Here is a 17,264-nt window from a genome sequence, read left to right on the forward strand (position 1 = left end):
AACAAGCATCAGTATGGAACACATAGCATTTATCTTTACTTTATCTCTGCCTACTGAGAAAGAACAATGGTTTCTCACAGGATTAGGCCTCATGCACAGGAACGTATTTTTTCCTTCCCGTAAATACGTGTCCTTGGTCACACGTATTCGACCCGTTTTGCACCAGTATTTACGGACCCGTGCCCGTAAATACGGTTCCGGTGTCACCAGTATTCCACCCGTATTTACGGGCACGTTTTCGATGCAAAATTGCAGTGCACTAATTGGCAGCCCCTTCTCTCTATCAGTGCAGGATAGAGAGAAGGGGCAGCCCTTTCCGAGGTAAAAGTATAAGAAATTCATACTTACCCGGCCGTTGCCTTGGTGACGCGTCCCTCTCTTGACATCCAGCCTGACAATCCTGGATGACGCGGCAGTCCATGTGACCGCTGCAGCATGTAATTGTCCTGTGATTGGCTGCAGCGGTCACATTGGCTGAAACGTCATCCAGGGATGTCGGGCCGGATGTCGAGAGGGACGCGTCACTAAGGCAACGACCGGGAGACCGGACTGGAGGAAGAAGCAGGAAGTTCTCGATAAGTATGAACGTTTTTTTTTTTACAGGTTGCTGTATATTGTGATCGGAATTCACTGTCCAGGGTGCTGAAAGAGTTACTGCCGATCAGTTAACTCTTTCAGCACCCTGGACAGTGACTATTTACTGACGTCGCCTAGCAACGCTGCCGTAATGACGGGTGCACACATGTAGCCATCTGTCATTATGGGAGCTCCATAGACTTCTATGGGCTGCCCGTGCCGTTATTACGGCCTGAAATAGGACATGTTCTATCTTTTTCAACGGCACGGGCACCTTCCCGTAAGAAAACGGGAAGGTACCCGTGGCCAATAGAAGTCTATGAGCCCGTAATTACGACCCGTAATAACGGGAGTTTTTACGGTCGTGTGCATGAGGCCTTAGTTGGGGGAGAAGGGGGTCACAATGGAATACTGCTCAGAGTTAAATTGTGGCTAAGAAAAATTGTGGGATTAAAACATCTGCACCAGATGGTCAAGAGTATAGACCCAAAAAACATAAAGCATCACTACCACATCAGCAAAATTGTGTTAAATACATGTGGTTTAAGCAATATTTGGCTATTTATTTATTTGCATTTTTAAAGGGGTATTCCCCAAACCATAAATGATCACCTAACCTGGTAATTTTATGATTGCAGGGGGTCTGACTGCTGGGACCCCAACGGATTGTGAGAATTGGGCTCTTGAATCCTCAGATCCTCCTCACTGCACTCCCCACAGTGAGGGGGAGCTTGAATGGAGAAGCGGTCGAGGAGGATTTAGGATTTTAGGAATACTCCTTTAAAGACGACCTCTCGCAGAAACACAACTTTCCATCATGACTACCAGTACCTGATGGTCTCACACTCTGGACTTCTTTTATGTATATTGTACTTACATCCCTGCAGTTCAGCCTCTTGTCTGCTTCTGATCAGACTCCATCTTGATTTTTAGATTTCACCCTGTTTTCTCATCCTCTGTGCTATGCTATCAATCCCATGATGCCGCAGTACAGCATCACATGTGCAGCTAGAGCAAGTAGCATCTCTGACTGCTGGGAGGACAATGTGATTATCCTTCTTTCAGTATTTTCCTAAATAAGCTAAGAGACCATAGGTAGAGAGTCAGGGAGGCTAAACTGATTTTCTCCATTATAACTGTATGACAGGAGCTTGTCTAATCATCAGCATTAACAGTCACAGGCGTTTGTGTGTCCCCACCCGTGGAGAACGTGAAGGACAGTCCATGTAATTTTATCATACAGGAAATTCTGGTGACTGTGCAAACGACACATAAGTCCCCATGGGCTCAAGCTTAAAAAAAAACAGAAAAAGAAAAAAAAAAAAAAACAGCCACCGAAGCCCGATCCAGACTACTAAACCCCAGTGTGATATTCAGTGTCAGAAGTAGAAAAAGAAAAAAAATTCTATCACCAGAAATGTACCTATCAAACTAGCAACAGAGTAATATAGTGTAGGCTCACCTGAATCTAACGTTATTTTCCTTTTCAAAGATGTACTGCGCATGTGCCGATTATGAAGCAGAGCTGCGCCACAGGGTCAGGCGTGAACTCTGCTATTACACGGCCTGGCCCGTCAATCAATGAAAGAAAGAAGGGATGGAACGTGGAAAGAAGACAGAGCATTTTGGAGCAGCGGTGGCGCAGTCATTGCTCTAAAATGCTCATTTGCAAATATTGAATAAAGTGATTTTCTCTGCAAAGCGGCCACCCATGTGAAAAAGGAATATAATGTTGCATTCATGTGAGCCTACACTAGATTACTCTTTTGCTAGTTTGATAGGTACATTTCTGGTGACAGACTCCCTTTTAATGTAACAAATGAGAAGCTTTAGTTGGGAGTATTCCTTTAAAAGGATTAAACATTCTACACAGGATTAAACATTCTACGCCGCTCCCACACAGTCCAAAAGGAAGGTCTTCGGCCGAGCGACATCCGGCGTCATTTTCATGTGGACCGGAAGCCGCGGTCGGACAGTAAGATCACTACTTCCGGTCGCGGCTTCCGTCCATATGTTCAGAAGCAAGGACTAGGAGCGGACGGAGCAGGTAAGTTATGTTTGTGTTTGTTCGTGTTATAGTGTGTGATTACCACTGTATGTAAGCCTACTACACTGTGCATTTGCTAAAAAATGGCAGCACACAGTGTAGGAGGTTTGAACATTCAACCCCCTCCTTTCTCCTGGCACTAGCCAGGATAAAGGAGGGGACATTGTTTGAGCACACTAGAGCGTGTGTGTCTACACCAAATTTGCAGCATAAAGCAACGAGGTTGCTTTACCACATTGCAATGCTGCAATTTTGGGAATTGCTCCCTCTAGTGACCAGCACATGGAAATGTTATAAATTAGAATCTAATTTATAATATTTCCTGACTTGTGAAAAAATTTAAAAAATTAGAACAATGTCTAATCATTTATTGACTAACAGTTTAACTAAAAAAAATATATATATTTTTCTAGCAACACATTCCCTTTAATCTACATTAAAGCTATACTTTCCTGACACAAAAACGAAAAGATATAGAATTAAATCTGCTTTCCCAGCCTTACCTATGTGTGATTGATGTGCTGCTGCAAGGGCATACTGCTGCTGCTGAGCCGCTGTCAGTTGCTGGACTGCAAGGGCATTCGGTCTTTGGAACAACTGAAGAAAAATAAAAAGTTACAAAATTTTATTATAAAGGATTATCATAGTTGTGAAATATAATGTGTTTTTTACAGCGGACATTGTAATTACCTGCTGTTGTGAATTGTAGTCAAAAAGGCCTACTGTCGTAGCCCCTGAATCCACAGAAACTTGGTTGCCCTGATAGTCAAATTGAAGTGGTTCCATGCCAACATGCTCCATGGGGTCCAGCTGCACACTCTGGGACTCCATACCTCCAAAATCTTCCACCGGTTTGGCTCCATTGCTGTTGGTCAGTTGGGCAAGTCCTTCAGGACCATTCTGGCTTGATCCAAGGAGGTCCACATCATTTGCAGAATTTTGGCAGTTGCCTGGGGTGCGACTGAAAGATACAAATGTTACTAAATATTACATTCATGACTCATACCAAACTGATTAGGCCAGACTCTGCAGGGTGGGATATAGTGTTGCAGGTAGGCCAAGATAAAGATAGTCACAACCAGACAATGCTCGTTCATATGTTTACAGCATGATGACATAAGGGGGGGGGGGGGGGGGGTGTCCCTCGCCCCCTCTATTCAATTTTGAATGGGTGGCATGTAATACTACATCTCTTCTGCAGGGATAGCTGAAGGGGAAACGTGTGGCCGCAGCTTCCACTCGCCAACAACATCCAATTGCCAGTGGTTTCAGCAGCTGGCTACACAGCGATTGGCTGACCGCTGGGTGTCTTGCTTCACAGCAAAGGATTTCCAGTCATGAAAACCCCTTCAATTTGGTGTCAGCCTTCATGTAACAGTGTCTATAGCCATGGTTTCAATTTCCCTCAAAAAGATAAGTGAGAAGTTCTTATTCCATTTTTTTTTCACTTTGGCGTTTCAAATTCTGACAGATAATACTCTGTAAGGGCCTGTTCACATCAGCATTGGCTTTCCGTTGAGGGGTTCCTTCTGAGGTTTCCATCGTGGAATCTCTCAACAGAAAGTCGTTGCGCTATTGAATCCGTCAAAAGAACGGAAACCTGCTGGAATGGTGACAAAACGGAAACCATTAGCAATGTTTCCGTCACCATTGATATCAATGGTGATGCAAACGGAAGCTAAGGTTTCCGCTTGACTTTCCGTTGAGGGGTTCCACGACGGAAACCTCAGACGGAACCCCTCAACGGAAAGCCAACGCTGATGTGAACCGGCCCTAACTGATATTTTTGTTAGATATTAAAAGAAGTTGTCCCAGAATTAACGAAAAAAAGAGAAAACCAGACAAGGCTAGAACCAGCCTTGTATCTTACATGGATCCAGAGATCTCCACATTCTTTGCTCTGTTAGATTTTCCTCATGTTGGCAGGTGTCCTTTCTGAAACAGCTCCTTCCCCTCCATGTCATAGGTCCTATAGGCAGATCATTCTGTTTCACTGCCTCCTCTCTAGGAGCTCAACACTGTATGTAAGCAGTGATGTTTGCAGGATCTCTTCATATTAGCAAACGGCTGGCTTTCCTGTGTTTCTTATTTTGCGAGTCTCCATTCACTTAACAAGCAAGCGGTGTTACTGAATAAAAGCTTCTTCTCTACTGACAAGCAGAGAAGACATTTTCTATTGGTTGGTGGCAGTTGGAGTGTGGAATGGAGCATGTGCATCCTTCCCTCATTCAGCTCAGTAGCAGGATGTGCACATTACTATACAGAGATTGAACACCAGGGGGCACCGTTATAATGAAGTAAAGGGAATATCTCTCACCTGGAGCATTTTTGTAACAAAGTAAATTACAGAACAATTGCTGAATTATATTGCTATAACATTTAAATACTGGGACAATCATTTTAACTTTTAAGTAGTTAGTAGCCAGGTGTTGAGGAGTAAGTGTTACTATTAGAATTTAAAATAGCAGATCTCAGTAAAGTGTACTTGAACTTTAAAGCACATCTCTCCCCATGATATGCCTCCCTATTTAAAGTTACATCATTAAAACAAACGTCACCAAATTATTTTTTTTGCCCATTTGGTCAATAGCTAAGGCAGAATACAGTGAGTAGACTGATAGAAGTCTGCAATACTCATGAAAAACAGCACTTAAATACCCTCAAATACTGAAGACTCTTATAACGGCATCTGCTGTATTCTGCTTTTAACCAGCGAATACTTTTTTTGTGCCATTCGGTCTAACAGCCCAGCAGACCTGTCACTATACTGTGTTGCCCTTAAAATAGGACAGCATGTTCTCATGACCGTTCTACTTTAATGAGAGGTAAAATAAATTACATGTGTGTCCTTAGGATACCAACATAATTTAAAACAAACACAAGAAAGCAAATGTAAGGTGGATAACAGGATTAAATTGTGGATGGTCGAGGTCTTTATCCCCATACGATAAAGTATAATTCGCTCATCTCCAAGCTTATTTTCAGTAGCAGCTTTTAAATAAGTTCAAGCTGCACAACTAGCGATTATTTTTATCAACTAAAAACGTGTACACCTTGGTTTATATGTCCTTGCACACAGCTACTGCCAGTAAACTGCTTTCCGTTTATTCAGCCTGTGTCTGACCAGTAAGCAAAGCCCAGAATGGCCAAGATCACCTAGTAATTCACCCCATTTAAAAAGAGGCTGTCACCTCATTATAAGAGCCCTATCTTGTACATGATGTGATCGGCGCTGTAATGTAGATTACAGCAGTTTTTTAATTAAGAAAAACGATCTATTTTCACCAAGTTATGACCTATTTTAGCTTTATGCTAATGACTTTCTTAATGCCCAACTGGACGTGTTTTTACTTTTGACCAAGTGGGCGTTGTGGAGAGAAGTGTATGACGCTGACCAATCAGTTACCAATCAGCGTCATACACTTCTCCCCATTCATTTACTCTGCACATAGTGATCCTGCGTTGTTCACTATGTGCAGCCACATACACACACATTAACGTTACTGAAGTGTCTTGACAGTAAATGGATATCGCGTACAACCAGGACGTGATATCTATTCACAATTCCGACACTTCGATAGGGCACTTATAATGTGGTGACAGAGCCTCTTTAAAGAGGACCAGTCAGCTCTCCTGACATGTCTGTTTTAGCAAATACTCCTATTTCCTACGAATTCACAATTCTGAAGCATCCTTTCTTAGTACTCTGTATTGTGTCGTTGCTTCGTTATTCCTACTGAATATGTGGGAATAAATGGATAACTGGGTGTTACACTCCCACTTGTCGATAGGGTGTCAGCACAATCCCAAGAGCATGTAGGGACGTGCCCCATTGACAAAGGAAAATGTAACAGCCAGTTGTCAATTTATTCACACATTTCCAAGAGAAATAACAGAACAGCACAAAGCTATGAAAAGACGCTCCAGAATTGTTATTTTATAGGGAATACAAGTATTTACTAAAACAGACATGTCAAGAGAGGTAACGGGTCCTCTTTAGAGAAAGCTTTGTTACATTTATCTTTTTTTTAGTTTGAATATTGCCACCGCTTTATTCAATTGCTCCCAACCGCAGGCGTCCAGGGGCAGAGGGTCCACCATTCTAGCAACTGGGACAGGTTCCAGCGGTTGGACACGCACCGTCCTAACATTTATCATCTATTTTGTTGATGTGTGATAAATGATAATGCCTGGAATACCCTTTTAAAAAGAATCTGTCAGAGGTGCGTGCAGCAGAAATCCTGACTCAGGAAGCTCCTGCTGTTTAAGAAAACGAGTTCTGGACATTTTCAAACTGTTAATTCAAATTACATCACTAAGGCAACGGAATCATTTTCTTTACCAGGAGCAACTCACATTTTAAACTGTAGTGGTGGCTGCATGTCTTTTAAAATTCTGGCATATAGTCCGCATTCAGATCTATATAAAAAAAAAAGTGATCGTGTGCAGTCTGTTGTCAGGGATTTGATGAGAACAAACTGACAAACCTCAGCAAGTGTGTGTTTGAGATAGAGAAATTATTGTGAGCCCCATTTGTGGACAGGGAACCATGTGAGTGACTACAGCACAAAAAAATATGTTGGCGCTATATAGCAACAGGAAATAAAATACTAAATTAGTCATGGATCATGTAAAAGTGGCAAGTGATAATGCAAGTGTGAACACAGCCTAAACCTAAAGTAGAAGAGAATAACTGCAGCACTCCAATTGTGGAAAAAGTGTACTGGATTATTCACCAAGCATGAATTGCAGTTTTTCAACCCCTCAGCAGGGTCTTTCTCAACCTGCGAATTAAAGTGAAGCTAAACGTTGGACAAACTTCTGACATGTCATAGTGACATGTCAGAAGTTTGGATTGGTGGGGGTCCGAGCACGGAGACCCCCACCAATCTCTAGAACGAAGCAGCTGAAGTGCTCGTGTGAGCGCTCAGCTGCTTCGTGTCTGTTCAGCTGTACCCGGAAATAAATGTATCGGTGTACGGACTCAATACAATGTCTATGAGCCCGTACACCGATACATCGGCTTTCCGGAAAAAGCCGAACAGAAACGAAGCAGCTGAGCGCTAACATGAGCACTTCAGCTGCTTCGTTCTAGCGATTGGTGGGGGTCTCAGTGATTGGACCCCCACCAATCCAAACTTCTGACATGTTTCATTGACAAGTCAGGAGTTTGTCGAACGTTTAACTGCACTTTAAGTCCGTTCACATAAGACAAGAACTTCTACAGTTGTTTGAACAAATAATTAATATTGTTCGCATAAACACGTAAGGGCCCCACCTGAAATCCTTTACATCACTGTCGATCCCATTCTGGACAGGCAGTCCATTAGCCTTATCCATACTATCTGCTTCCTCCTTCAGGTCTCCTAGCTTGTCCCCCTCATAAACACCTTTACCCTTTTTATCACCCTTCTCATGCTCATCTCCTTCTGGATCTCGAGGACCCTAAAAAAAAAAAATGCATTTAATAGGGGACAAGAGAATTTAATAGTATCCATTTTTAGTTTGCAGTGAAACAGATTTCCTTCATGAAAAGAAAATATTTTTGTTTGATAAGTAACTGTACCTTTTAAACCCCTTTAGTGCGCCTATTGTCCAACCATGAAACAAAATCACGCATCTACTTGCAGATGTGTGATATGCTCTTTTTACAGACAAAGGCCAAATTCGGTGCCTGGAACTACTCATACAAAGCTGCAGTCTCAAACTATTCCCAGAGCATTACCATCAAATATGTCAACTCAATGCGATCCACGAACAATGTGCATTTTGTCAGTTAATGATACCTGTAAAAGCCAGCCATATTAAAGAGAACCTTTCACCTGCCCATACATGTGCAGCTTGTAATAGTCAGTGCTGCACAAACCCTGGGACACTTTAAAAAAAAATTTGTACCCTCCTCTGTTATTTAGATATCGGCGCCGTTATATTTGGCGCCCGATATTTAAATAACCCACTGAACGGTCAATGGGGCGTGTAATGGCAAGGGGGCGTGTTACTATGGCTGTGACCCTGTCCAAACCGCTACGGACAGTGTTACAGCAAGAGCTGGAGAGAAATCGTGTGCGCACACACGCTCGCACTCTTCAGCTGACGGCAGACAAGACTGATCTCTTGCGAGAGATCAGTCTTGTACTTATCTGCCGAACTGGCAAGGGGGTGTGTCACTGCTATGGACAGTGTAAGAGCTAGAGAGCGAGCATGCTCTGTACTATCCGGAGCAGACACGCCCCCCTTGCCAGTTCGACAGACAAGTACAAGACTGATCTCTCGCAAGAGATCAGTCTTGTCTGCCGAGAGCGTGCGCGCTCTCCTCTCTCCAGCTCTTGCACTGTCTGCAGCAGTGACACGTCCCCTTGCCAGTTCGGCAGACAAGGACAAGACTGATCTTTCGTGAGAGATCAGTCTTGTCCTTGTCTGCCAACAGCTGGAAAGTGAGAGCGTGTGCGTGCGCACACGCTCTCCTCTCTCCAGCTCTTGCTGTAACACTGTCCGTAGCTGATTGACACATCCATAGTAACATGCCCCCATGCCATTACACACCCCAGTGACAGTTCAGGGGGTTATTTAAATATCGGGCGCCGAATATAACGACATCGATATCTAAATAATGGAGGAGGGTAGAAAAAAAAAAAGTAAAGTGCCCCAGGGTTTGTGCAGCCCTGCGCATTACATGCTGCACATGTATGGGGAGGCAAAAGTTTCTCTTTAAGTTTCAGATACTAACTTAACGAGACTGCAGCCCCCTTTTGTTTTTACCTGCATCTTTCTATATCTTGACAATCGAAGGGCCCCCCTTGTTTGTATTAAGGGAGAGGCACTTACGAATCCTCCTTTCCTCAGGCAGTTCTCTCCAGGAGATGAGCTTAGGACATACTCCACCATGCTGACTCCCAGACCACCACTTTCAGAACGAGGGGAGAGAACGGAGTTCACTTCGCTGCCAACATGAAATCCTTGACCTGGTCGTCTCTGGACCATGATGGGCTGGGAAACCGAGTGATCTAAAAATTGAATAAAACTTATTACAACATTATTTAATATCCAGGCAACTTTCAAATAATCCCCTACCACTTTCAAATCAATTTTATAAATCTCAGACCTTAAAATTTAAGTGCACTCACCTGAAGCCCCCCATGCACTCTCGCGCCACTGATCCCCCAGAAAAATGCCCTTTGGTCCATCCTTGTTGGGGTCATCGGTCTCCCAGAATTTCTTGCCAGGCAACAATTGCTTACGGGACAAATATTTTTATTAGTGTTATCAAACAGGTAGAAACACTTATTAACCCATTAACTGACCCCCCTGCTTTTTTTTTTTTTTTTTAAAACAAAAGTTCAACAATACAGGAATTACTTGTGGACAAAAGTCCTAAATGTAAAGGTTAAGCCATGGCTTATGGATTCCCATACAGAGAATGCATTTTACTGTGTGTTAAAGACTAATATTCTACATTAAAAAAAAAAAAAATCATAACTCACTCCAAAGGGTTATTCTCAAAGCAAAGTTTTTGGCCACACAGAGAATGGGAAAAAAAAATAAAGTAAGACTTCTCCCCTCTTTTGGTGCTATAGAAGCCGCAGTAAATAAAAAAAGGAGGACGAGCGCACATCTCTGAATGTTTTGGAATATTAAGTAACATATTTGAATGCAGATTGTACAGATGACCAAAAAAAAAAAAAATCACACTTCACAAAATAGCTTCAATTCTTACCTCTCCCATTGCTCTTCCTTCAAGTGCAAGGGCCTGAAAATCATGATTTAACTCGTCCATAGAACGAACCTAAAACAGAATGATAAGATGAAGCAATGTGATGAAAGGCTCCATTTGAAAGACTATTACATTTCTGTAGCATGAAAAGCATAACATATAATACACCCGAACTACAATCATGAGTGTATGCATTTCTGAACCAGAAAACACTCGAGGAGAACTGTTAAATCGGTGTGTTGTATCATTTTTTAGCCAAGAAGGCAGACATTTCATAGCTGTCCAAAGGGAACCCCCCTCATGAGCAAGATGCTTTGTAGGAGCAGATCCAGTTCTGGCTGGCTCATCTGAATGGCCACCATTTAATACTACATTTCAACGTCTTTCCCTGGCATGATCAGCAGTTTGCCGGGGTGTCGTGAGCCAAACAAGTTCCTAAAGTGCATGTCTTTAATGAGACAACCCCTTTCAGTGTTCATTTTTAGCATGTTACTAGCAACACTACGGAGCATTATCGAGAACATTTTTCCCAACCAGGGTTCTGTGGATCCCTGATGCTCCCTGGCAGAAATGTAGGAATGTAGACCAAAAAAAAAATCTGATCAATATAAAGGGGTTGTTCAGTTTGGGGCGGTTTTTTATACTGATGACCAATCTACAGGATAGGTCATCACTATATAAAAACGGTGGGGGTCTGACACTCAGACCCCGCACCAATCAGCTGTTCAGGTGCCCGGAAGCATTGCCAATATACAGCGGTCAGAGCCTTCCACCTCCGGCACCAACCCCTGCATAGCGCCCGAAGGCAGCCGAAACAGCTGATCGGTGGGGTCCAACACCCGAGCCCCGCACCGATCTTATACCGATGACATATCCTGTGGTGAGGTCATCAGTATATATATATATATATATATATATATATATATATATATATATATATATATATATATATATATAAAAAGGGTCCGCAAACTGGACAGATCGTTTAAAGCCATTTCTGCCCACACTTTGACTGTTTCTGATCACGCTGCGGTAAGTACAAAGCGAATAGTGGTAAAGGTTGCCAGGTTTTTGTTAGGGGAGGGACTGAAGTATATGCATTTTGCCTGTGTAATGAGGTTGTGTGCATCCCGGTGAGATCGGAGTGGCCAATCCATGATAGTAAAGGTCTCTCAGAATGAGAAAATGTTTTCCAGGGGTTCCTCTATAGTAAAAATGTTACGAACTACTGCAATGGGAACTAATATTTGTAGTTCTTTTTTTCAAACAGAAGGGTGAAATGCAGATATAGAGTTCAGTGCACAGCCCATCCAGAACTGGAGTTTTAATATAGACAGACAAAAAATATCCCATGTTTTCGTAACTGGTGTGTCTTTGTACTAATGAGCATCTATATTAGTATATCAGTTACAGGACACATTAAGACAATGTATACAATTCATATTACTTATATCTCAAAATCCATAACATCACTGTACATTAACAAAGAGCAAAAAGTTTGCTTACTTGATGTTCTGCATGAATATGGTCTCCAGTTGGCCAACGATGCTTGCTATTGTTATAACCGCCTCCACCACTTCCACCACCCCCAAGTTGCTCGCCATGTTGCCTCTGGAAAAAATAATCTACCATAGCATCATCCTGAGAGCGTCCAGCCACACCCATTGAACTGCCAACCGGACTAGCATGGGGGCCAGCAGTCAGTGTAGAATGGGATGGGTGCTGTGGTGGCTGCTGCTGGCCCACCGGTCCAGAAGTCAGGACCACGGGCATGTTGTGGCTAAGGGTGCCTTCTGTGTACTGTTTCAGGTGGGGGCTGAAGGAGTCCTGCCAGAGAACGGTTTTCCTCTTCAAGACACATGCAACGCTCATTCCACCAACACCTACACAGGGAGAGAAATAAAAGGAGTAAAATTATTGATAAGTCAAGTACAATAAACAGACCTCAGAGGCATGTTTAATTGAATTAAAGAAATATAGACATAAACTTGTAGATATGTCATACATAAACGTAGTATGCCACCTGGCTAAAATATAAGCATTAGAATTGCATTGTGGGAAATTAATTGGCTCATTTCCAGCATCTCTTCAACAGTCTATAGATAGTCTGTAACTCGTGGCCCATAGGCTACAGTTTAGCTGCAACCTACTGTATAGATTGCTAATATATGCATGTAGCTGGAGAAATGTGTTTGAAGGTAGAAAAAGTTGAGAGCAGAATTCTTGATTTCACAAAACAAGGGTGATGGAACCATTTTTTATCAAGCCATTGCTTCTTCAACTACAAACCAGTGATAATGTGTCGCTGTCAGAAGACGTCAGGTTAGCACCATTAGCTCGAAGAGCACAAGAACATCGACATTGGAAGCTTCACACTTTGGATTCAGTATTGAGTTCTCAGCTCAATTCACAATCAGAACTTTGGCAGCCCAAATATCCTGCACATCATAACCAACCCACACTAACTGATGCTATAACAGTACACTTTACCAGTGGCAAAATGAAAAGAATAGGAATAGCGATTACTACATTAACAGCCAAATAAGTGTAACTATCGACCGGATACAGAGCAAGAAATGTGACCTTGCGCTGAGTTTTAGATAGCTTTTGCTATATCCCCCTATGTTGGCCACTTGAAGAACAGGCCATCTTGAAGTGGGCAAGGCTAAAGAGGACTTTTATATTTCTTGTAAAATAAACAATAGTAGCAGTTCTATTTCCTATTTTAGTAACTGCTAGCAAGTAGCATCTCCTGACAATTAACTTCACGTAGGGTTAACACCGTTAGAACCAATTCGTGCACGTCGGTTTTCAGTAATCCAAAGCTTCGATAAATCTCCAGCTGACGCACATTGGCTAAAGTGGCTTTGGAAGGGGGAGCAATTTAATAGAGGTCTGTTCACAGGATGTTCGTACTCCACATTATGTTAGCCTTGTTACTTTAGAATACCTCTTCTGTCACCATCACTTTAAAGAGGATCGGTCACTACTTTATTAATGCCATAACTCCTAACTAATCTAATAGGCGCTATGATGCGGATAACTACAGTGTCATTTTCTTTTCTCCAAAAAACGATTATTCGCAGTTATGAGCATTTTCAAAATATGCTAATTTGGCTAGACTTGCCAAATGGGAGGTTACTCTTTCTTGGATACCTATTGAATGCTTACGAATATTGTGACGTATAACTTTATTAGGAATAACTATAAGCATAAAAATGAAGATTAAAAACGCAATGTGAACTGAAAGTCTCCATCTAATGATACTAATAATACTCTGTAGTCAGTACCATCTAAGTGCAGAGTCAAACCACCATCTCTGATGGCCGCACTACCTATATGAAACAACTATGATTCACGGCTGCAGTCCGCTTGAATAGGGACTAAAGATTGTCAGAACACATTGAATTTTAAAAAGGAAAAAGAGCCCCCCTTTCTTCTTTTTTAAAATTCAATGTGTTTTAACAATTCTAAGTCCCTTTTCAAGCGGACTGCAGCCGTGAATCATAGTTGTTTCATATAGATAGTGCGGCCATCAGAGATGGTGGTTTGACTCTGCACTTAGATGGTAGAGACTACAGAGTATTATTAGTATTGTTATATGGAGACTTTCGCCTCATTCACACGACAGGGTGTAAGTGTCGGCCGATAAAATCTGCCGTTTTAGGCCGTTTTTCCCGGCCGGGTTGCATCCGTTTTGGGCCGTGTTGCTGTTTTTAACGGCCGATTTTGACCCGTTTTGCATCCGTTTTTTTCCCCTGTCCGTTTTAAAATCGGATGAATTTCATTTAAATTTGTTGCCACACACAGCCATCTGTAGGTGATGCCACCCGGCCCCCTGCAGGTGATGCCACCCGGCCCCCTGCAGGTGATGCCACCCGGCCCCCTGCAGGTGATGCCACCCGGCCCCCTGCAGGTGATGCCACCCGGCCCCCTGCAGGTGATGCCACCCGGCCCCCTGCAGGTGATGCCACCCGGCCCCCTGCAGGTGATGCCACCCGGCCCCCTGCAGGTGATGCCACCCGGCCCCCTGCAGGTGATGCCACCCGGCCCCCTGCAGGTGATGCCACCCAGCCCCCTGCAGGTGATGCCACCATGTCCCCTGCAGGTGATGCCACACAGCCCCCTGTAGGTTGCACCCATCCCCCCCCCCCACATTCCAGGAGAAGTCACTAACTTCAATGTCCATATATGGACAGTGTAGTTACTCACTTCTCCTGTAGCGGAATCCCCGGCCATAGAGTCGGAGATTCCGCTGCAGAAGTGAGTGACTTTGCGGTGTCCATATATGGACAGTGTAGTCACGCACTTCTCCTGTAGCGGAATCCTCGGCCATAGAGTTGGAGATTCCGCTGCAGAAGTGAGTGACTTCGCTGTGTCCATATATGGATAGTGTAGTCACGCACTTCTCCTGTAGCGGAAACCCCAATCCCCGGCCGGGGATTGGGGATTGCGACTCCTACAGGGAGAAAAAAAAGACCCTCCTCCTCCTCACATGCACTCTGCACTGTGAGGAGGAGGAGGAGAGAGAGCGTGCGAGCGACGGAATACATGGCCGTCACTCGGGACACATTCCGGTGATGGCCGTGTATTACCCGGCCCCATAGACTTCTATGGGAGCCGGGCAAACGGCCTAAAATAGGGCATGTCCCATTTTTCGACGGCCAGGTTTCCCGGGCCGTCAAAAAAATCGGTCGGGTGAATAGCCCCATTAGGGGTCTATTGTTCCTAATGCAGCCGGGTGACGGCCGATTTATGAACGGCCGTCACCCGGCCGGGAAACCCTGTCGTGTGAATAAGGGCTTTCAGTTCACATTGCACTTTTAATCTTGATTAGTATGCTTATAGTTATTCATAATATAGTTATAAGTCACAATACTATTAAGCATTCAATAGGTGTCTGGGAAATAAGGGCTAATTTTTTTGCCTTTGGCGATATTGATGCGTTTTTTGTGTGTACCTCAGCCCACCAGATACCTGGGTACTCTTTTTTTGTTTCTCTTTCATTTCACTCTGGGCGGTGTAATGTTTTTTGTATGACGCTGTCCAATTAGCATACAGCTTCTCCGCATTCCCTGCCCAGCAACACAGCCTGATGATATAGTATACAGCTTCTATTCTCGGCTGTTTTCAACTGGTGATATGTCCAGTTATTTCACAGCTAGAACTGCGATCTATCTTTCATATGCCACCAGAACCACTGTTCTAGGTGGTCCACAGCCCAAGGTATGGCTATTTGAAGTGATCCACCTTCCCTCCAGCCTCAGTCTCTCACACTGTGTGAAGCAGCTTCAGACGCAGTGAGGTAGCTCCACCTCAGGAGAATCGCTTGTGTTGACACCCACTTGTCAAATATAGGCTCATTTGCATATTTAGAAAAAAGCTCAACTTAAAATAATAAACGTTTTGGGACACAATTTTCACTAGCATTATCAGTGTGACCGCGCCTATTACATTAGCTAGGAGATTGGGCATTACTAAACTAGGGAGATCCTTTTTAACCCACTATCGACATGTCACGAACTAGTACGTGACGGCTGTTAAGGGGGAGTTTGGAGTGGGCTCACGGGCTCCATACTCAGTGGGTGATGGCTGTGTTATACAGCCGACACCTCACTGTAACGGGTGGAATCAAAGATCACTTCGATTCAGCCCATTAAACAACTTAAATCGCGACCGCAGCATTTAAATTGTTGCAATCAGTGGGGTGCCCCCCTCCAATGCGCTATCGCTCCCCCCCCCCGACACACACACACACACACGACACGATCGGGGGTGCCGATGGTTGTCATGGCACTATGTGGACTATGATTTTTACTTTGAGGAATTGATGAACACTGAGAATAGAATACAACTGCACAGGACACAAATTAAGCTATTCACAAGCTGCATAAAAGAATTGTGTGTTTTGTTTTGGCATGATAGATGGTCGTGGTTTGATTTTAAGACAGTACTAAGAAATGTTCCTGAAACTGCTACAATGGCAAACTGCCTCATGGTACAGAATGCAGCGCATGGTCAAGGAATTTTTTCTTCTCTATTGACCCCAATGAGCAAAAAATAAATAAATACATTTTTTTTAAAAAGAGCATGCGCAAGAACTATCAGTTTTCTACATTTCTATTCACTCTGATGGTAATCTATGGTAACTTGAGCTAGCTGCAGCATATGGAAGCAAGATTGAAACTCTTCAATTACATGACTCGGAGAAGATGAATTGGCATTCACCGTTATGTTGTTGGAATCTCCCATTGACTGCAGTGGCACTGTGATCCACATAAGCCTTGAATGCATTTTCACGTACATGCACGTCATGGGAAGGGTGCCTTTTGTGAATTGCGATGTGCATGTTTGGGAGCATGATCAAGCAGGCACAGGAGCGGTGTGTGCGCGATTACCACGGGAGCCTGTTACTGACAGGTGGGTTCCTGATGCGAGTCTGATCGGTGAAGCCTCTTAATCCTAATTGACTGTCAGTTTTACACTGACAGGCACTAGATTAGCAATCAGAAGATCGCCTTGTGAATTTCCCTAGGGGTACTAAAAAAATTTAAAAAAACAAATACAGTTAGGCTGGGTCCACACAGAATTTTTTGCAGGAGGAAAATTTGCCCCAAAATTCAGTTTGGAATTTTGAGGCAGATTTTCCTCTGCCTGCATGCCGATTTTCGCTACGGCCATTGAGCGCCGCAGGCATAAAACGCCACGAAATACGCTTTCTCTGCCTCCCATTGATGTCAATGGGAGGTCAGAGGCGTAAGCGCCCGAAGATAGGGCATGTCCCTTTTTTTCGAGCGAGACGGTTTTTCCGCTCGTGGGAAAAAAAAACGCCTCCGCCTCCCATTGAAATCAATAGGAGGCATTATCTGCCGTTTTCTGGCGCGTTTTACTCAGTGTGAACTGGCCCTTAAAGTTCATGTAAAAAACAAA

The 17,264-nt window shown here is 43.6% G+C and overlaps 1 protein-coding gene and 1 non-coding gene across 11 annotated transcripts in view; both read right to left on the reverse strand.

Moving 5' to 3' along the window:
- The window catches only part of PUM1 (pumilio RNA binding family member 1), a 53,064-nt gene that overhangs the window by 21,582 nt on the left and 14,218 nt on the right, over positions 1 to 17,264 (reverse strand). For 7 of the 10 annotated variants that reach the window (XM_075853374.1, XM_075853370.1, XM_075853373.1 and 4 more), the window contains 7 exons: positions 11,841 to 12,217; positions 10,338 to 10,406; positions 9,748 to 9,856; positions 9,383 to 9,627; positions 7,902 to 8,068; positions 3,314 to 3,584; positions 3,127 to 3,220 (listed from right to left, as the gene is read on the reverse strand). In XM_075853374.1, coding sequence (XP_075709489.1) covers positions 3,127 to 3,220; positions 3,314 to 3,584; positions 7,902 to 8,068; positions 9,383 to 9,627; positions 9,748 to 9,856; positions 10,338 to 10,406; positions 11,841 to 12,206 — 1,321 coding nt within the window. In that variant the 5' untranslated portion in view covers positions 12,207 to 12,217. The remainder of the gene's footprint in view (positions 1 to 3,126; positions 3,221 to 3,313; positions 3,585 to 7,901; positions 8,069 to 9,382; positions 9,628 to 9,747; positions 9,857 to 10,337; positions 10,407 to 11,840; positions 12,218 to 17,264) is intronic. The other 3 variants (XM_075853376.1, XM_075853375.1, XM_075853371.1) reach the window with 1 other exon arrangement.
- Positions 12,878 to 12,997, reverse strand: LOC142747840 (small nucleolar RNA SNORA26). The gene has a single exon (XR_012882073.1). It is a non-coding gene; the product is annotated as a small nucleolar RNA SNORA26 (small nucleolar RNA).

This window comes from Rhinoderma darwinii, chromosome 2 (assembly GCF_050947455.1).
Source record: "Rhinoderma darwinii isolate aRhiDar2 chromosome 2, aRhiDar2.hap1, whole genome shotgun sequence".
NCBI classification, from domain to species: domain Eukaryota; kingdom Metazoa; phylum Chordata; class Amphibia; order Anura; family Rhinodermatidae; genus Rhinoderma; species Rhinoderma darwinii.